Source organism: Zalophus californianus, chromosome 3 (genome assembly GCF_009762305.2).
Source record: "Zalophus californianus isolate mZalCal1 chromosome 3, mZalCal1.pri.v2, whole genome shotgun sequence".
Lineage (NCBI taxonomy): Eukaryota > Metazoa > Chordata > Mammalia > Carnivora > Otariidae > Zalophus > Zalophus californianus.
The window spans coordinates 106,837,086-106,859,522 of record NC_045597.1 but is presented as its reverse complement, the minus strand read 5'-3'; the positions used below and the strand labels follow the sequence as shown (position 1 = coordinate 106,859,522).

General features: G+C 33.9%; 1 protein-coding gene across 1 annotated transcript in view; it reads left to right on the top strand.

Moving 5' to 3' along the window:
- LRP1B (LDL receptor related protein 1B) overlaps positions 1-22,437 on the top strand; it is a 1,883,216-nt gene that overhangs the window by 1,850,295 nt on the left and 10,484 nt on the right. Inside the window, 1 exon segment of the mRNA XM_035726875.1 lies at positions 17,842-17,918. Within this exon segment, the coding sequence (XP_035582768.1) occupies positions 17,842-17,918 (77 nt within the window).

The following is a 22,437-nucleotide window of genomic DNA, read 5'->3' as shown; positions in this document are numbered from 1 at the left end:
TGATGTAATATATGGTGATTAACATAACAATAAAAAATTAAAATAAAGATATATCAACTCCAGACAGTTTAAAGAGGATAGGAATTAAAAATAGTTTATTGGATTTTGCCATTGGATGGCCTTTAAGGGAGATGTTTCGAAAGCTCTATATGACAGGAAATTATTAAGCCCTTGGGATATCTTTCTAGCGGTCGATTATCCTTATAAGGGGAGCTTTTTGGAAACATGAATTTCAGCCTCAGATTTCAATTGGTAGTGGTCATGTATCTTTAGTGAAAATCTAGTATGCACTAGTTCATCTAAAAGCCTTACAGGAAACAAAAAATTGCTTTAAGAGATAAGATACAATGCTTGCTTTAGTTTGTTGGTAGTACATTTTTCTTCTTTTCATAGAGTTGAAAACTATTTGTGCAGAACGTATACACATTTGGAAAGTATAAAGTATTCAGATCTATGAAGGTGACAGATTTTTTTTCCACATAGAAATTTTATTACTGTATCCTTCAATTTAAGGAATAGATTTGTTCTTTGAAAGCCTTCACTTTTGTCTCCTGATGGCCATTTTCACTTATTACTATATGTGGAAGAAACAGAAAACTCCACAGAAAAAGTTTAGACAAAAATAAAATCTAGGAATTTTTTATGCTTATTTGGCAAGAGTTTTGATATTCTTTAAAGTAAGTATAGTGCTTTATGTTAAAATCAAATTTTTATAAAATCGAATGGGTGCTATTTTGACAATATTTGAGCTGTTTTATAATTTTTGTTGTGAGGGTTAGAAATTATTAATACTGAAAAGAACTATTCAACTCTGTACCAAGTTAACTGTGTATCCCTACTTCTAAGATATCTTGCTAGGGTCAGACTTTTATTTGTATTGGATTTAACTTTCTTTAAAACATAGACTTACTTCCACAGCATTATCTCCCAGCAATATTTACAGTACATTTCATCTTCCAATAATAAAATCATGTTTGTAGCTACCCGACTTCTCCTAATGCTGCTAGCATGCTTATACTGACACGGACACACACACAACCTTGTCACATTACCACAGGACCATTCATTCCACTCTTAGGTATTTTGATCAAACAGTTCATTGAACTGAAATGCTTCTTCTTTTTTCCACTTACCTCTTATTATCCCCCTAGTCTCAACTCAGAAATCATCTCTTTGTATGTGGCACCTGGCAAGTGAATTATAAATCTTAAATGGCTTGGGCTTAGCTAAATTTTTCAAAAGTGAAGAATCAAAATTTAGTGAAGAAAAAAGTATTTTATACTATGTAATATATATTTGTATATTGTATATTATGTATATTTATATACAATAACTATATATATATATATATCACATTAGTCAGAAACAGAACCCATAGGATGGATGGATATATATATATTAATTATGCATCCTCCAAATTCATATGTTGGAGCCCTAAGACTCAATACCTCAAAAAGTGACTTTATTTTCCTTTAAATTGGTAATTAAGTTAAAATGGCATTGTTAGGATGGGCTTATATTCTAACATGACTGGTGTCTTTATAAGAAGAGGATATAGATACAGGCACACAGTGAGTAGGGGTACCATGTGAAGATAGAAAGAAAATGGTCATCTATAAGCTTAGAAGATGGGGCATCTGGGTGACAAAAGTCGGTTAAGTGTCCAACTCTTGGTTTTGGTTCAGGTCAGGGTCTCAGCGTCGTGAGATTGAGCCCGTGTGTCCACTTCCACACCCAACATGGAGTCTGCTTAAGTTTCTCTCTCCCTCTCCCTTTGCCCCTCCCCCCCATGCATGCACTCTCTCTCTTTCTCTCCCTCCCTCCCTCTCTCTCAAATAAATAAATATTTAAAAATAAATTTAATAAATAAATAAATGAAATAAAATTAAATTAAAAAAATAAGCTTAGGAGAGGGGCCTCGGAAGAAACCAAACCTGCTGACACGTTGATCTCAGGCTTCTAGCCTCCAGAGGTAGGCTCCACAGCAGACCCATCCCACTAAAGACTAGGAAGATACTCAAATGTACTTAAAAAAAAAAAAATTTCTCCTGTGTATAAATAACCAGTATTTAAGGATTCATGAAAAAATATTGTATATGACAATGAAGATGTCAAGGATTCCTCCCTTTAGAACTCTCCTTTCTGGGGCGCCTGGGTGGCTCAGTTGGTTGAGCGACTGCCTTCGGCTCAGGTCATGATCCTGGAGTCCCGGGATGGAGTCCCACATCGGGCTCCCTGCTCGGCGGGGAGTCTGCTTCTCCCTCTGACCCTCTTCCCTCTCGTGCTCTCTATCTCTCATTCTCTCTCTCTCTCTCAAATAAATAAATAAAATCTTTAAAAAAAAAAAAAAGAACTCTCCTTTCTGTTGCCTGGACTTTGAATGCATATTCAAATCCTTATTCTGCTTACATGGGTCTCTTGTATTAACAGTACCAGAGAGATCCACTTATTGGCTGGTACTATCATCCTCAAAGTGAGACAGACAGTAAGGAAAATCTGTTGATTCTGCAAGATACAGCAAGTGGAAAGAGCATAGGTTTTGGATCATGCTTCCCTGGATTCGTATACTCATTCCTCCAGTTATTTTTGGTGTGGCCTATTGGCTTCTCTAAGCCTTAGATTTTTCTTTTTTAGAAAGATAATTCTAGTATGTTTATATAAAATCCTCCATAAGAAAGAGATATTGTGTGAGCAAACATAAGATGAGTCTGAAAATGTGGGTTTAAAGCCACTAGATCCTTTATTTCTGCTTGGGTTTGACCATGACTATGGATCCAGACTTACAAGTAGCTTTTATTTTTAAATCTTGGTGGTGTAACACTGTGTGTATGATTTTATTTTAGGTAATTTGCTGAAGTTTTCTTGTGTATCCCAAACTCTAATTCCTGCCTTTGGCAAGTGGTTCTTGGCTAGGATCTTAACACTGTAGTTAGAGTAGCAAAGATTTGAGAATTCCATATATGTTTTTTGTACACACTACATTTTTTATCTGACTTTTCTTCATACTATGATTTTTTTTTTTTTTGAGAAATCATTCAAGGTTTTCTATACTCCTAAGGACAACGAAGTCAATATTTCCTCCATTTGGACAGACTTTGGCAGAAAATTATCTGAAGTATTCCTTCTCAGTAGAATAAAAGAACTCCTCAATGTATATATTAAATACATTTTCCTTCTGTTATTATTTTTATTAGCCCATAAATTTTAATTTTAGAAATAAAAGTTAGTAATCCTTTTATTTATTTATTTATTTATTTAATTTTTTGAGGTAGTGTTCCATGATTCATTGTTTGCATATAACACCCAGTGCTCCATTCAGTACGTGCCCTCTTTAATACCCATCACCAGGCTAACCCATCCCCCCACCCCCCTCCCCTCTACAACCCTCAGTTTGTTTCTCAGAGTCCACAGTCTCTCATGGTTCGTCTCCCCCTCCGATTCCCCCCTTCATTTTTCCCTTCCTACTATCTTCTTTTCTTTTAACATATAATGTATTATTTGTTTCAGCAATCCTGATAATTTTTCCTGCTATTTTTTTCAAAATATCCATATTTCCTAATAATAACAATTATTGTATTTGGTTTCTGTTCATTTGGTTTCTTAATGCAAATATACACTTGCAGATTATTAGATACTAAAACGAGATCATGTGATAGACACTCTCTTATGTTTATTTACTTTGCAATACATTCTGAACAACATTCCATGTCAACGTATATAGTTAGATGCTTTTATTCTTAGTGGTTGCCCAGTGTTTCATTGTCTGCCTTTTCCCTACTTCATTTAATCAACCATGTATCATTCAGATTTAGGTGTGTAGTTTTGTTTTTGTGTTGTGGTCTTTTAACATTTTTTCCAAGGATAAAAACATGTATGTAAATATCTTTGTACTTTCTCATTAGTTTTCTAGGATTAACACTCAGAAGTGGAAATATTGGGTCTAAAAGTATAGACTTTATGAATGAAACTAGCTATGATTTTGGGCGAGTGACTAATGTCTCCTTGTGTCACATTTTCCTTGTCTATAAAGTGATGTTTGGACTAATTGTTCACCTATAATAAGTCTATAGGATACAGTATATTTAAATCTGAGTCCCGTTTGATTTTTTGTTTGCAACCTTGTTTAAAATTGGGTCGGTGTCACAACCACAGATACAAATTCTCCCCAAATCCCTCTAAAATACATATGAAGACATTGAGAAGACTAAATTTCCATTAGCAGCAACATTAAGAATAATAGAAAATCTGTTCATACTATGCAGTAACTGAGGAGCTAATCATAAAACTTTGGGTTCTATTTTTTCTCTATGGTTTTATAATTTATTTTTCTGACACTTTAAAATAATATGCCAGTGTGTAGCTAAGTGTATGAGTAGGCTATTTATGCCTAAGCTCAAAAGAGATAATAGTTCTTATTATAAGCCCTAGTCTACTATATCCAAACTCTGTAAGAACTAGAATCTCAGGTGCCTGTCCTTTGATTGGTTCATATTTTGCCCTTTAGAGAACAAAAATACTGCCAGTCTTCTCTTCCTATATCCATTCATCAATAAGCATTTATTGAGCACCTACTATAAACCAGACAACATCCTAGCACCAAAGGGTTTATCAGTGAACAAAACACAAAAAAATTTGACTTGGGAAGCTTAAAGGCTAATGTTATCTCTTATTGGTTGAATTTGGGTAATATTTACTTTTTAAAAATAGTAATCTGTGTAATTCATATTCTTATTCAAAAAGAGAAGAAAAAAGGCAGTTTTTAAAATTACTTGTGTCATCTGAAAAGGGAGAACCAAAAAGATCTAACTCTGATAGTGCATTGTTTCTGAAATCATATAAATTCAGGCACTGACTGTTTTGAAAATGGCAAAACTCCAAGACATTTCTTACAATATATTTTATTGCTTCTTGCCCATAGCAAGAACAATTCTCCATTTGGTCAAAACAAGATAGCAATGTTAGTTTTTATGTTTTACTTCTTCATTTCAAGCAAAAGCTAAAAATAACATACTCTGAGCATTTCCCCCCAATCTATTACTTTATCCTTTTTTCCTTTTTTTTTCTTTTTGGTTTAGTTAGATTTATATGGGCTTCTGTTTTTTTGTTCATCTTTTTTAGGAAAAATGGTTTTCCATGAAATTTTCTCCTTTCTTTGATCATTCGTGTGTGAGAGTATGTGTGTATGTTTACATTTTTCATACTCCTCTCTAATATTCCATATTTTATGGCTGGAATTGACCTCTCATCTGTGTGTGGCCTTTGGACATGGAACATATTTCTATGAAATTGGCCTGGGAATGCTGCCTGTTGTACACTCCACGGTCTCTTTAAATTTATATGTCTGTTTCTCTCTGGCAGATTGTAAATTCCTTTAAGTAAGAAGTTGTGTCTGAGTTATCTATTTTGCCCCAATAGCCAGTATACTTTCTGCATGTAGTATGTTCTTTGCTAATGTTGCTAAAAAATAATGTTTTGGTGACTATATTGTATTGTGAGATCTGATAGCCTGTGATATGATTATCTTTCTATCATCATTGTAATACCACTCTATTAAATTTTCAAAAACTGCAAGAGTCGGAAAAAAATAGAAAAGTGATTGATTTTATCATGATTTCCATCTAATGCTACCCTGGGATGTTTCCTGAGTGCTCTGGAACTCAGGTTAAATAGCTCTCTATAAAGAACTAAATAGGCTTAATTCACCATCTTAACTTATTAGAAGAACATAATTTTATTTGTTTTTGTTCTCTCTCCTTGCCTTTTGTTCTCTCTTCTTGCTTTTAGTCTGGATATCTCTATCAAAAATGGACAGGGAAGAAGAGGAAAGTCAGGTATAGCCCCTGACGTTGAGGGACTCTGAGTCTATTTGAGGAAAGAGATGAGGGAAGAAGGAATACGGCAGGGGCCCTTGGGATTTGAGTGGCATAAATAAATGATGTCTATAAAGGAGGATTGGGCAATAATATTAGACAGTAAAATAATTCTGAGGAACATAGAATGCTTAGCTAGAAATTTGATATTCATTCCATAAGCAATAGGGGAACACTGATAATGTTTGAAATATGGAATATCACAGTCATCTGAATGTTTCAGAAAGGTCTTGATGACACGGTGCTCTGCCGGAACAAGAAGCCATGGGTTTGAAAAAAAAAATAGATTTTAAAAATGAATCCCAATTTGCAATGAAAAAGAGGACAAAGATATTTTTCAATTAAAAAATAACTTTTCTAAAAGTGGTTTGTGGTAGACAAGGCACACAAGAGCCAAGTGATAGAGGACATCCTATCTTGGGACTGCAGTCTGTTTTGCTTGTTTCATTTTTTCTCCTCTGGTTCCTTTGTCATCTTAATATGGAAATGCTAATAGCATGCACTTTCTAAAATTGTTCTGAGGATTAAGAAATGTAATATATGTAAAGAACATAGGTATTTTTCTTCAACATAAACATTAAAAAAATTGAAAAGGAAAATTCTAAAGCTGTTGTAACACACCAGGTATAAATGATCAGAACCTGGTATAATTTGGGCTTCTAGGAGTCTGAATATGAAAAATAGAGGTTTTTTTTTTTTTAAGTGCTTGTTATTGAAAATAAGGTGCTATGTGGCATCAAGAAAAGATGAGCAGTGCAAGTATCATAACTGGGACGGGAGCTACAATAAGTAAAGCCCAAGTCAAGTCATACTGAGAAAGAAAACACAGTGACCTGCCCGAAATTACCCTTAGAAAGAGGAATTCACTTCATAAACATTTGTGCAGTAGAGGTTTTAAATGCAGGAGGATGCAAAACGAATATATAAATACCAAAGGGACATTTATTAAGAGAGAGATCTGCATTAGGCATTTCGTCATTTTCTTTGGTTTTGTGATTGTTCCAATCTAATTATTTTATTAAAAGTTCAGCATTATTTTTTAAGTCCTGAGGGTGAGAGAAACACATAAGGAAATGTATAAGTACTAGAGAAGCCTTTGTCAGGACTTTTGGGAAGAGGCTAATGAGGTCTGTTTCTGTCACAAATTTGAAAGAGGTAGGAATTATTCTCTACATTCCAGCTAATTAAGGCCTTAGTTTCTCAAAATACTGGCCTTGAAGAAAGGAGACTACACGTTTTGCTCTTCCCCAGTCTTGTTGTCAGGTTGAGCAGTGCTCCTCCATGTGGACCAGCGACCTTGTGGCCCCATAGAGAATATTTGAGAAGAGCCCAAGGAACTTGTCATGAGTGATTTCAAACAGATCACAACTTTTCAGCAGGGGTATTGAGCAATTCAACTTCAGCGCCCTGTGTTGTCCACAATTCAAGAGTTAGGTCATTGCACCTTCCTTATTTGCTTTCCTGCCCCTTGGCATATTTTCAAAGCAGAAAATATGAGATGTGTATGTTTTGGAGTAGTAAAAGCCAAGAGAAGCTGTCACATCAATATCTATTCTTTATGATCCCAGGTAACAACCTGTAACTCGTCCTAGCTTTCACATGCTAGCCATGCCGTGGGGAAAACACCAATACAGATATCACATCTTTCTGAACAAGTTTTAAGTCCAGTTTTTGCTTTGAGAATATAGTGGCACTGTTTAACAAAGAACATTTATTACAGAGTTACATATGTGGGGCAACTATTATAAAGCTTTGATGTTGTTACATTATCTTCCCTTGATTTGGGGACATATAATCATATATATGATTTCGTATAACCAGCAAATCAGAATAAACAAAGAAACAAAATACAATATAACTACATAATATTTTCATTTGTTAATGTTACCTCTTTAACAATTTAAATTTTTTTCCTTTCTATTGAGACTGCTTTCCCCAGATTTTACTGCTATAGAAAATAATCACAATTTCAGATGCTTTTAACAACAGAGATTTATTTCTTGCTCATATTCCATGCTGGAACAAGTCAAGAAAACAAGATCAGTCAATCTTCAACCTAGTACCTGATCCCAGACTAATTTTATACACTTCCAAGAAAAGGATCAGGCACACATGGTTTAACTAGCAACATTGATTTAAGATTAAAAAGTAAATTAAAGTCTCTTTATATTATCATTATTCAAGAAAATATGTTCTTTCTCCTTTTTTTATAGTAAGATAGTAACAGAAAGAAGTCATTATGTTAAAGAAGTACAAAACTTTAAGCCTAATACTTCTTCCAGTGGGCATACAAATCAGAAATTACAGTTATATAGATATTGGCATGATATATACAGTCTTTAAATTTAATAATTTAATATTCACAATATCATCATTTGAATTAAATTAAGTTAAATGATGTGTAAATTTTATATACATCATTATGTCATTTAATCTCCCAGGGAGGCTTTTATTTATTTTTTTTAGCTTTTATAATAATCAACTTACCTTCCCCCCCTGCAAAAAAAAGGAGGAAAAAAGAGGAAAAATCTTTTGAGGCAGTAAAAGGAAAACATAAAAAATAGAAAGGTAACATAAAAAGTAAAAAATGAAGTGGATTTAAGAGGAAAAAAAAGATAACATCATGAGAGGCTGTATCTGTGGACAATGTGCGGCAAAGCAGGAAGTATCGCTCTCTTACTCTCTGTTATTATAAACTAAAAACCTGAAATGGGTGAATAGCCTAAGGATACAACCTGTGTGAGGAGAGGAGAATAGATTACAATACAGGTCTGTCTGATTCCAAAATTTATGCATGCCGTTTGTGTCCCAGCATACCAGCACTTTAGTTTCAGACAACAGTTTAAATTAATTGATTGAATTAAATTACATTTAATTTGATACCAATAACTGGTTTCCATGCCAAAGTATTCATCAGGCAGGTACTTTTAGAATTTTGTCAGGGAAGGAAAAACATTTCTTTGTTGGCTGCATCCTGGGACAAGAACCGAATTATCAATTTGTATCATTGAATAAGTAAAATTTTTACATGCCCAGGTTGCTAGAATGTGGTCATCTGATTTTATAAAGGGAAGAATTAATAAATGAAAGGGGGAAGGGGGAGAAAAGGGAAGCAAAGAAAGAAGGAAAGAAGGAAGAAAATATTTGCCTATTACTGTGGTTCTTATATATGAAGTGTTTCCCATGGTGGATCAATATTCCTTTCAGCTAGAAATAACTGATTGGTAACCAGCTGAAAGCATGTTCTTATGAATGGTGCTGTATATTCTTCATAGAATGAGTACGGCACATGTATATTAAACTTCTCTAATATGCATATTCGTATGTGTTCAACCATGCATCCTCCATGCCTCATGGATTCATTCATTTTGTCAATGGCAAATACTGATTGACCAGATACACATACTGACTATGTGCCAGATACTGTTCAAGAAATGAGAGAATACAAAGATGAATAATAGATAATCTCCACCTTAATTTAATCAGTCTAGCATAATTATAGGCAAATGCATATTTAGATATTCATGAATACATATATAAATAGAGAATACAAAAATAGACTGTACCATATTTATGATTGTATGTTGATCAAACACCTAAAAATATTTATAACTACCCCCAGATTGCCATTTTCTCCATAATGTAAAATACTACCATAATATTGCATAGCATTTTAGATTTATTGAAGACATTTCTCTACTTCCTGAATCAATTTTTAGCCCATTGCCTGCATAAACCTTCTCATCTTGAGTCAGAAAAGTAATCTAACACTTAGATTAGGAAAGGAATGTGTGTTAATGGGCATCTTTGATCCTAAAGCCTATGTTTCTATCTGCAACATTTTCCTATAAATGTTGAACAAATCTGGTGACTGTTGTATGACTAATTAACATTTATACAGGATACACAAATTTGTTAATTCATACTGAAGCTTGACTTTAGCAATTAATCTCTCATATGTCTTTTTTTTTAAATTACTTGTTTTGTTTTTAAAAAAAATTCAATGTAAAAAAATCTTTTGAAAGGTCAGGTCCTAGATTTTAAGGAAGCCTGAAAGGCTGTAATTGGGAAGTTGATATCAACACTAATACAAGGTTGCTTAACAACAAATGGTTGGTGGGAAGCTTTGGTGATACCTTTTGGTAGATACGTAGTAATCTTGTAAGTAGAACAAAGAGTATGCTTTGTACCAGAAAGCAGAAGTCCATTTTTATGTCAGAATCATTTTTCAATGATTTAGGCTATAAATTATCATGACTAACATCAATATCCCAGCGCATGAGCACTGCAGTATAATGTAAATTAAATATTTTTTTAGAGAATTAAAGTTATATTGGACTTAAAGACATTCACACACTCAAAACCTTGTGATAACACTTCCTGATTTTCCTACCATTGCCCCAGATTTGCATGGGATTAATATACCTTGAACAATACTTAATAGGTGCAGTTGGATATGCCAGATATCCTCATAATTGGTTTCACATTTCACCATCCTGTACCACAGAAGCCCTAAGAATTAGGAAGGGCCTTCCTGAGGTTTTTTCTTGTTGTTGTTGTTGTTTTAATAGAAAAATTCTTTATTGTGTACCCTTATTTTGTGCTAAATTGCAAAATATTCAGGTGGCAAACTAGTTACTTTGTGTGCATGGCATGACGCATGGAGAATTCCACCCCCCACGGTTTGCTATCTTTTTAAGACATTTGTGGGATTGGCCTTTCATCTTGGCCATGTGTAGAGAGAGCTCTCTACTGGTATTACAGCATGCCTTATGTTTTTTCTCCCACCTTTAGCTATAGCGTTGTAACCACTGGTTCTAACATCTGCTTTTATGTCTTCAGTTACATCCACCATATTACTTAATACTAATTTTATGATTATTTCTTTTCCCTTTCATTTGGTACGTGTAATGTATTCGGTGAAGTAGAAATTGTCTACTCACTCTAAAAAACACCTCATGCTTTTCAGATCTGCTTTCAGTAAAATTTTCTGGAGAATATCTAGGTGATTAAAATTTTCCATTATAAGAGATTTCTTTTTTTTTTTTTTTGTATTCATTCAGTCATCATTTCATACTTTGGTGGCCATGTCTGCTCAAGTGGCCTGTGCAGAACTTTATGTTTAAACATTTCTAACTTAAACCACCCAATCTTAACGAACTTCCTTTTATGGGTAATTACTTGGCAAACTAGATTTCATTTGTTTTATAGACCTCATTACTTCTTAAAATAAATCACTTTAAATAATCCATTCTGTTAATTTTATTTCTTTCATGGCCACCTCTTCAATTTCTTATTAATTTTAACTTTTCTTAAAATAATTGTTGGTCAGAGTTTAATATCCCTTTTTTTTTTACTTTATCACATTAACACTTCTCAGAAACCAAAACTCTTTCTGACCAAATTCTCTTAATATTAAAATAAGATTATTTTTGTCTTACTAATTTTGTCAGTACTAGATAACACAATCATTTAATGTAATATTTTTAAACTGTGCATTATAATATGTTCTTATAGAGTAGAATCAAGTATACTTATAAAAACAAACATAAATTTAAGCTACTACCTTAATCTTTCTGAAGAAAACTGAACAAGGTAATACCTAGCTGTTACCATGTAAGAAGTAACAGTTAAATTCAGATCGAGAATAATACTGCATAAATAGAAATTGTAGTACAAAATTGTATGTAAAACATACCAAGTCAGTGAAATATAGAGTGAATAGTTTTGGAAGGTCAAAACTGTATTGAGTTTATAGATGAGGAAACTTTAAAGATATATGAGACACATTTACAATATTTTGGAACCAACACAAAAATGTGAAGTTGATATCAAGAAGGATATAAACACTCTTTAAATGTTTTATTTATTTATTCACGAAAGTCAGAGAGAGAGAGAGAGAGAGAGGCAGAGGCAGAGGGAGAAGCAGGCTCCCCGCCTAGTAGGGAGCCCGATGCGGAACTCGATCCCAGGACACTGGGATCATGACCTGAGCCGAAGGCAGATGCTTAACCATCTGAGCCACCCAGGCGCTCCTAAACTCTCTTTAATAATATGTTCCTCATTGTCACTGATAGAGACAGAATGTTAAACATTACTGACCCAGCTCTGAGCTCATGTGGTAATTCCTACCATTTTATTACTCAAAACAATACACTATTTCCTTTTGTTCAGACAACACTTTGACTTTCTTATTGAGGGACCAGTGCTCTCCTGGACATGAGGGACTAAAGAAAAGCATTTTTTCTTACTCCTGCACTGAATTAGAAGGATTGTCATTGAATGGCAATGTCGCAGAAAACAATGAAGAAATAATAACACCACGTTTTATTTCTACCACCTATTAGCTATTTTTTTTCCTGACAAATTATTTGAACATGCACTTCCTCATTTCACACAGTGAATGATTCCAACTCCTAGGTTATTATAGAAATGAATAAGAGTGTTTTTCATATGAATATATTTATTCTAAGTGCAGCAAATATTAATTGGACCTTATGCAAAATTTTCCACTAAAGTTAGGGTAGGAAATTTGGGGGGCATGTTACAAAAAATATGAATCATTGTGAATACATGAAATAATTTTAGCTCACAAAGTTGTGAAACAATAAGGTATTAAAAAGTGCTTTATGGTAAAATTAACAAAAAAGTGAATAAATATCTAAATATCTGTCTAAATATATAACATTTTGCAATACTACTGTCTGCAAGGAGAAGGGCAGAAAAGGTACTGGGAGCTACATAGAGTAGAGAGATTCAAAGTTAGGAACACCACGCAAATGTAGTCATGTTGTCAACACCAAAAGACTAAAATTTGCAAAATTAACTGGAAAAAATATTTTGCTAATGACTTTTATTTTTTTAATTTTCTTTTCATAAACATGGAAATACTACTATATAAATCTGGTGCACAAAATTTAATATTTTTCATTTTTTTATTGAAGTTCTTGGAGCACTAAAGGATGCATGACACTATGCACAAGTTTTCTAAGGTTTCCTTAATCCCTTTGTGCCATTTTCCCCCGTGAGATTTTTTTTTCTTCTGAATGTCTCCATCTTCATGGTTAATAAGGGCAGCCTATATAGAAGAGGGGAAATTCAATTCCAAATTGCTTGAAGGTTCACCTTTGAATTTTACTTTGGTCAGAAGAGTCCCATGACCTTTCAATTTGATGAAAACAGGGAGTGGATATTAATCTCATTATTTTATTTTGAAGTTCTCCCAAAGCAGGTGACTCTAAACCACATTTCTGCAAAATGACATTTGTGGTTCATGTAAGTTGATCATTGTTACATGGTGAAAGGCAGTATCTCAGATTTTAATACACCTTTAGTATTTTATATCTGATAGCCTCAATCCTCAATCACTGTACTACTTCAGAGCTAGCACTATTTTGGACAGTTTAATTATATGTTTTATATCTATGCTTAAATGTAAAGATTATTTTTTATCGCCTTGATATATGCCAAACTGATTTTGATATTCTAAAAATGTTTACTATTCTTCCTAGTAATATCTGCTATACTATTACCTGTACACAAAGATATCCCCTTGTGCTACAGAATATTACAATTGAAACAGAGTATATATTAAATATATAATAATTTCACAAACTTTTAAAGGACACAGTAAATCAACTAACTACACATTTCATATAGTAACATTCAGATGAGAATTAGTTACCAAAATCAAAAACCCATTCAGCTTTCTAGTACTCTGTGTAAAGACCTTCTACCAATACAACTTAATTTTTTTAACAATCATTCTGGGCATGCATATTATTATTTTCATCATAAAATTTTTTTTAAAAATCAAATAATGTTTGATATAAGAACAAGGTCTGTGAGACTATAATAATAATTTGTCTCAAATATTTCTTGAAGTGTGATTTGTGAATTACTTGCATCAGAATCGCTTTACTAAAATAAAGATTTCTGGCCCAAACTTCAAGCTGCTTAATGAAAATCTCTGGTATTTGGGACTCTAAAATTTCAATTTTAGCATTTTTTTCAGTTTGCTAATCATACTAATGTAGAACATAAATGAAATATAAAATACCTTATGATTAAGACTTTTATACATATAGCTATAATGAAAGTGGAAGAATAAGATTAAGAAAACAATGCAGCAGTAAATAATCTTTTTTTTTTTTTAATGCCAATAGCCTTAGAGAGAAGGGAAGAATTCAAAAACAGTGTGAAATCTATAAAGCTTTATCAGGCAGCTATTGACTTCAAGAAAATGCTAGGAGCCATAAAAAAAAGAATGAAATCTTGCCATTTGCAACAACATAGACAGGATAATGCTAAGTGAAATAAGTCAGTCAGAGAAAGACAGATACCATATGATCTCACTCATGCGTGGAATTTAAGAAACAAAACAGATGAGCAAAGGGAAAAAGAGAGGAGACAAACCAAGAAACAGACTCTTAATGACAGAGAACAAACTGATGGTTGCCAGAGGGGAGGTTGGTGGGATGATGGGAGAAATAGAGGATGGGCATTTAACAGTACATTTATCATGATGGGAAAAAAAATAAAATGATAAAAAAAAAAAAAACCTGCCCGGCACAGTATCTTTATATGATGACGGAAAAAAAGAAGGATAAAAGATAGTTTAAATAAATAAGTCTCTCTCTACCTCTTTCTCTCTTTCTGTATCCATGTTCCAACAATACCTAGTTAAAATTCACCAAAGTATTTAAAAAGTTAAATAATTCAGACTGTCATAGTGATAAACATAGAAGCAAAAGAAGGTGATTTTTATTGTCCTAAGGTTAAGGAGAGTAAGAAATAGCCTATAGAATAACTGTAAAAGTAATGGCATAGAGGTGTTTGTACTGATAAGAAATAAAAAACGGGGGAGGTGCTGGGTGGCTCAGTTAAACATCCAAATCTTGGTTTCTGCTCAGACCATAGTATCATGCTTGTGAGATAGGGCCTCGTGCTGGGCTCTGTGCTCAGCAGGAGTCTGCTTGGATATTCTCTCCCTCTGCACCACACAATTGTCTGAGGATGACTAGCGGAAGCAGTGGATTGCACCAGTACAGATTAAAAATGACCAGGGCATGGACTGTGGATTTTGCTTGAGGAATAATGAAAAAGAGGCAGATGCCAGGGATATATAGTCAGCGTGATAATGCAAATGATTCAGTGAGGAATTGGACAGGAAATTTTGATGATCTTCAGGCATTCTGATTCCTAAATGCCCTGCCATTAATGGCTTTGATCATTGTAGTCTACTCAGAGTATGAAGATTTATGAATTGCTATAAAGATGGTAAAAATACTTGGTCTTAAATCAACCACTGGAAGAAGAACTCATGGAGCAGCAAATGCCTTAAGTAGTCATTTTGTAAGGTAGGCAACAAGAATAATGATTTCTATTTGATTTAATATCTCAAAAGAGATTATTTTTTAAAACTATAACAGATGTAGAACAGTGGAACATATTTTATCTTTGGCCATAAAACATTACTTTATAAGGAGTATAGAGAAAATTGCAAGGTGATCATCAGCCGATTAAGATGTATAACAAAATTAATTATTTCTCCCACACAGTCTTTGAGAGTTATTTCCAGCATGTAATAAGTAAAATATTCCCTGAAGATTAAGAATTTAAATGTGGTTCCACAATTTAAAAGAAGAGAGCTTTATTACCATGAGCAGGTGATTTCTTTTATCCATCATAAATACTGGGTTCCAAGGTAATGGATAAAATAGATAATCAGTACTGTTAACAAATACCACCTGTCCTACCTAAATAATTCCAGAGTTTGGAATTAAGAATCACACTATTCTTATCTTTTTTTTTAAAAATCTCTCTTTCCTCTTCTGGAGTTATAAAGCCATATTTTTCATAACTTCCTAAAGTACTCAGGATACATGATGTTCATGTCAGAACATAATCTGGTCAATTAGCATTTAATCTTCCCAACTCTGAGCAGTTCCATTTTTTTGACTTCTCAGCATCTCAGTGTAATGATGAGCCCAGAGGTTCTTATCTCTAGTAATAACATAATAAAGTGTATCTCAGGTCATTCCTCTTATTTAACACGAGCCCTGATTTAGGTGTCTTTTGGTTTGGTTTGGTTTGTTCATCAAAGTAGGTAATGTAAAGAGCCAAGTTTTATATTTTAATCAGTAATTCAATATGCCAGCACAAAAATAGCCTTCTATACATAAGCTCTACAATAAAATTATTAAGCAATCAGTATTGTTTTTTTTTTTTCCCATTGGAATATGTAAAACATCCTCAGGAAGATTTGACAGACGTAAAGCTATATAAACAAAAAGAATTTTGCAATGATCAGAATTCACTCCAACGACATATTTACTAAATCATCCTAAACACCTTATTTTTGAATTATCGGTGGACTGTGTCAAGAATTAGAAACTGTAAAGAATTGGAACAATTTTCTAGATCATTCATCTGCAAAATCACAACTGAGGGAAAATTGTTTTTAAAAATCATTGATTTTATCCATTGTCCACTTTATTATAATTATGTGAAAATGTGCTCATTCCATTACCTCACTTCAGGAATGTAGACAGAGTCACTGACCTGGCCTTAAAATTTATTTATCTATTTTAGTGATTTATTGCATTATGGTATATAGTAAATGTGTATAGGAAATACATATGTAAGCTTTTTATAAAGAATCTAAACAAAAAGGTAAGACGATGCATAAATGATGCCCTAATAATATATTAATTTTCATTTAAACCATAATCCATACTCATACTTTTACAATATCATTATTAATCAAATACCTATATTCTTGAATTGTAACATTATTGTCAATTATGCTGACATTAATATATGCTTTAATGAAACAAATTTTTGTTTTCATGATTTGAGTTTTTCAGTCATGATGATTTTATAAGATTTTGCCCTTGTTTTAGGAGAGCCAACACTGTCCTCACAAGTATCCCAGATAATTCACATGGCATCACCAAAGCCTGGTTCCAACAACAGCTTCAGCTATCTGAATTGGCTATGACAGAATTTGCAGAAACCTTGAAATTGCAGTTATTTAGTTTGGCCACCATGCCCAGAGAGATCTACTTGGAATGGTTCTGGAAGCTATTCTTTTATTGTGTGCAGCTATTCTTAATATGGTGGCATTTGACAATCATTTTAAATAAGAACTGGAGCCAATTAAATGGTCTCTCTGTGGATTTCCTCTGACAGATGCACAGAGGCATCTTGTGTTAGCCAATAAGCATTATTTAAACATAGCTAAAACCATTCCAGCATTTATTTTGATGCACCCAGCTAATTATATGGCTGAGATTTATGTTTAAATAAAAGATTTTAATCGGATCTATTGTTTTCATCCTCTGCTAGACTTCTCATCATAGTGTCATGGTACCTACATGGGGCAGACAACTTCTCCCACTAAAAACTTGGGCACATTGTCTTGATTCCATAGGAATAGAAGTATGATTTTAAATCATTGACTGCATTTCCCTATCCATGATTAGAAGAGTAAAACTTCTGCAGCTTGATGATACAGATGACCATTTGCTGTTCAATGGTTAATTACACGTTGGACATAGAGCAAGACAGGGGGAAAAATCCCAGAAACTTAATAAGGATGGATTTGCTTGACAGGCAAACTCAGTTTTTATCACGGCTACTTATAATTTTCAGTACTTCTTAAATTAATTTCCAATTCTTAATTAAGATTTCAGTTTTGCTATAAAATAAGCTAAATTTAAGATTTAACATAGGATAAGGAAAATTACTATAAACCTAAATTTTAAAAAAGTATTTTAACAAGAGAAGTCCAGTTGAAATTACCCTCAGCATATTGGCAATACACAGAACATTAGCAGAACTCTCTACCTAATTATTTATGAATCTGTGATGGCTGGCTTCTCCATTTCATTTGGTTGAAGTTACTACATTAGCAGATTTGTGAGTTTTGTTATGACCCAATTTTTTTTTTTTTTTTTTTTCCTCCTAGATGCTCCACCAACTGGTCAGGTACACAATGTGAGAGACCAGCCCCAAAGAGCAGCAAGTCTGATCATATTAACACAAGTAAGTAACTCAGGTGAACATCTTGGGTGTTCTATATGGTACAGAAATGATTTTTTTATGCCATTACCAGGGGACTTGAGTCTTGGAAAATCTTTGTAGAATTTTGCAGGAAATGCACTGCAATCGAGGTATTTTAGGAAAGTTGGAGCACTGAGCTCGCCTGGTGACAGGATCCAGCATTCACGTGGTCTTTCAGTCAGCAAGAGTTCAAACTCTGGTAGTTTTCAGAATGCACATCTGCAAACTTAGCATAACATTTTCTGGGGAAATGTACATCAGCTACCAAGGCTGCAAGTATCACAATGGATATGAGAATGCTCCAGGGAAAAAAAAAGTAATTCCATGTTTTAATTAGAGCAAAGTATATTTTCTTAAATTGCATTTCAATATGTTGTTGTAAAGCAGACTTGACTGGTTAGTCTTAAAGAAAAGTATATTAACAAGCAAATCTTAATAAGGATCATGGTTGATTTATTGCTTCTTTGTCTTCAAAGTATTGGTTTTGAAGTGTATTAAAATATAGCTCAACATTTTGCAAATCATTTTTGGGTAGCTGTAGTCTTAGGATGGGTCACTGATATGAAAGTCCACCTACATCATCATTGTGTGTCTATGTGTATATTTTTAACAAGTTTAAATTATTTTTTAAAGATTTTCAAAATGAAAGTAAAATATAAAATTTCCCAATTCACACATATTGTCATTAATATTATTATGAATGGAGAACTTTTGAAGTATGTAATATCTATCAAGTGGGTAAATATATTCTTGAAGAAGAAAAATAATATCACTGATGGATAACTGTTTACCTTAGCAATCTTCCTCTAGTCCATCACTGCTGGTGAAAAAAATTTTCATGAAAACAAAAAAACATACTATGGAGTTTGTGAAAAAGGAAAGGCACTCTCAAAGTCAAAATATGCAATTTTTGTACCCCGATACCGGATCTCAGTGTTTGTTGATCTACTTGTTTGTTGCTCCTGCCCCCAAATAGTTTCTCTGTCACTGCTTAAGATCTTTCAAGCAACACTGTCCAAAGTCCCACCATTTAGAGATTAATTTGGGCCAATAAGCATGAGTGTTTGAAAATTGGCAAAGAGATCTAGAGTAAATAGCCTAGATGTGCAGAGATGAGATGAGTAATCTTTGATCATAGAGTGTTTGGGGCTTACCCTGGAATTTGTGTGTTGTCCTTAGGGAAGGAAAGGGAAAAGTCCTTAGGAAAACTACGTGCACATTATTGTAGGAATAGGGCCCTGGGATTTGAGGAATTGGTTCATAAAAGTTAGTAGAAGAGGCAAAATATACCTTGCCTAATTTGATATTGCAAAAGGAGAAACAAAACAAAACAAAACAAAACTTCTTATTCTCTCTTCCCAGGATCTAGGGCTCATATCCATATTACCTTTAATTGTTCTGGAGGCACACTAAGTTACATATGATTTTGTGAACCAGTTCCAAACTCAACAGTCATTAATAGCATTGTTTTTAAATGAAAAATGCATTTCAGGTTACCAACCTATAGAACACACTGAATTTATAAGTTGAGAATTGTGGAGACTTAGCCTTTTATTTTGGTGATTTCTCCGTTATCTAAGATAAATGAGATATATAGCTTTTTAAAGAGTCAAAAACAATTTTAAGTATTGATAAACTCCGTGAAAAAAAAAAAAAAAAAGACTACAAAGTAGCACATCAATTGAATTTTCAAATTTTATGCAAGTTTCACCCTCAAGGGAAAGTTTGGTGTTTGGAAATGGTTTGGGGACGGGAACAACAGATGTTTTTAATGGAGGGTGGTGTCTCCAGTTATTTGCAGGGTCAAAAAGCTCCCTTATAAGGCAAATGCCTCTAACTACATACAGCCTTCTAAAATAAAGACTATCAAACAGAAGAGTTGCCAGTATTTGTAACCTTTTTTCCAATGATTCCCATGTCCTTCCTTCTATCACTGATTTAAAGTCATTAAATTTAATGGAAGTATCGATGCACATTGAAAGGGCTATTAGCTATGTAAATGTCAAATTTTCTTAAATTTGAGCAAAGTTGACCACATAATGACACTATTAAAAGGCACTTATCATCAGACATTTGTGCTTAGAGAAACTTGCCTCAATAACTCTGGAAGAAGGAAAAAGGGTAGTTAAATTAATCCTACCTAAGGTAAAGCACAGTAGTTTTGAATGGTTGTCAAATGTTCCCCAAACTTGGAGAGAAGTCATCTGCCCAGTAAGAAAGATAGATACTTTAGCAGTGTTCAGATCTGCATTTCCATTAACAGTGAAGCATTCCATAATCATCAGACCTTGGAATAATAAAGAATACACTGCTTCTGTTGGCCTGTCTACTGTCAGCTGGCATGGAGATTTACTTTTCTAATTGATGCACAACTTTCTTAATCATCTCCGAGTACTCATACTGATGTTTTCTGGCTGTTGCTGTTTAAAGTATCCAAAAGATCAGCCTGTGGAATTAAACAGATCTATTATCCTAGCATGTTCTGCTGAGGTTCCACTTAAAAAAAGCTAGTCTGAATCTTCTGAAGTTATTTTGAAGAGTTTCAAATTAAATATGATAAGATATTCCTTGGGTACTTCTATTTAAATTTTACGTAAAGTCTTAAAGGAGTGAATGCTCAATGTTTGAATTATGCTATTCATATTTGCTAAAATTAAAGAGGATAAGAATATACTCAGCATGTGAGGCAGTAATATTGAGATGCTGTATTTTAGTACAGCGACAACAGAGATGTGATATCTGTTAGGGAGTTGTTTCCTCTTTTCCTATTTTGCCTTTATCTCTTCTATACCATCTTGTTTTAAAATAGAAAAAAAAACTAATTATGCAATACCAAGGAACCAAAAATTTGCAAATACAGAGAGATAACTGAAACATGCAACAAGATAATGCCTTTGTCCTAATTCTCCCAAAGCAAATATTTATCAAACCTCAACTAAGTGTCAAGTACTGAATGAGATCCCCAGAGACAAGTCAGTGAGTGAGACAGACAGTGCCTCTTGTTTGGAGTGTTTGGAGCTGAGGTTCTAGAAGGGTAAAGAGCAATAAAGCAAGGAAGCAAATAACTGAGTAAAACATGCAGATATATAAAATAACTGTAAGTTTTGATTGGTTCTGTGAAGGAGGCAAATAAAAAAAAAAGAAGCAAAAATAGAGAATGGCAGGTGAGAACTGACTCAGGAATGATTTCTCTGAGTGATGATACAGAAGCTGAGATTTGAAAGATTAGAAAGAGAAGAGGCTGAGGCTATTTCAAACACAGGGACAGCAGGTACAAAAGCGCTGGAACAGGAACGAGTTAGAGATGCTCCAGGTCTTGAAAGACCAGTGTGCTGGCATCAAGAGGACAAGAGGGAGAGTGACACAACATGAGGATATTTTCTTGATGACTTTTAAACTTACAGTTCATCACAATGCTTAAGAGAAAACATCCTAATCACAAAAACATATCTACGTTCACATTTATGCATATATGTGAACATGAATTTAAGAGCAGAATATATAGCAACATATCAAAAGAGATTAATTGTAATCACATGTTTAATATTTATATTTTACCATTATAACTTCAACCAATAAACAAAAGGTCCTCTTCCTCTGACTTCCATGACCCTGAATTATTCTGGTTCCCTTCTTACCTCTTGAAGCAACTCTCTTCTTTGTGAGATACGTTTTCCCTGTCTCTTCTGGGCAACTCATTCTCCACTTACACTATATACACACTCTTCATGGTGGTCCATAATTCCTGACCTCACTTACCGACTCTATGTTGATTATCCCTACATTTCTTTTTTTTTAATTTTTTTTAAATATTTTATTTATTTGAGAGAGAGAATAAGAGAGAGAGCGAGCACATGAGAGTGGGGAGGGTCAGAGGGAGAAGCAGACTCCCCGCTCAGCGGGGAGCCCGATGAGGGACTCAATCCCGGGACTCCATGTTCATGACCTGAGCCTAAGGCAGTCGCTTAACCAACTGAGCCACCCAGGCGCCCTACCCCCACATTTCTATTCTCAATCCTGGTTTGTCTCCTGAGTTTGAGACATAGATCCCATTGCACGATTGCTATATCCATTATCTACATCTATGGCAATGTCTATATCATCTGTATTCCATGGGAATCTCAAGTTCAGCATGTCCCAAAATGATCTCACCACCTTCCCCTACTCAAGCACAGTGCTATGGCACTATATATGTTTAATTATTTAATAAACATGTATGTTATACTTTCTACATGGTAAACAATCCTATTTACATTACTATGAGGTCATATTAATGATGACTCTCATTTTATGGGGGTGTGAACTGAGACAAAGGTAATTAATTTGCCCAAGGATATGTTGCTAGTAAGCTGAGGTTTGGACAAAGATAGCCTGGCTCCACAGTCTTATCTCAACTGCTGAGCTTTCCTGCCCCTCCCAGGGAAAGGGTCTCTTGAACCTAACAATTTGATAACACAGTCCTTTCTAACAGAAAAGTATTGTGTAATGAGGCTTCAGAACA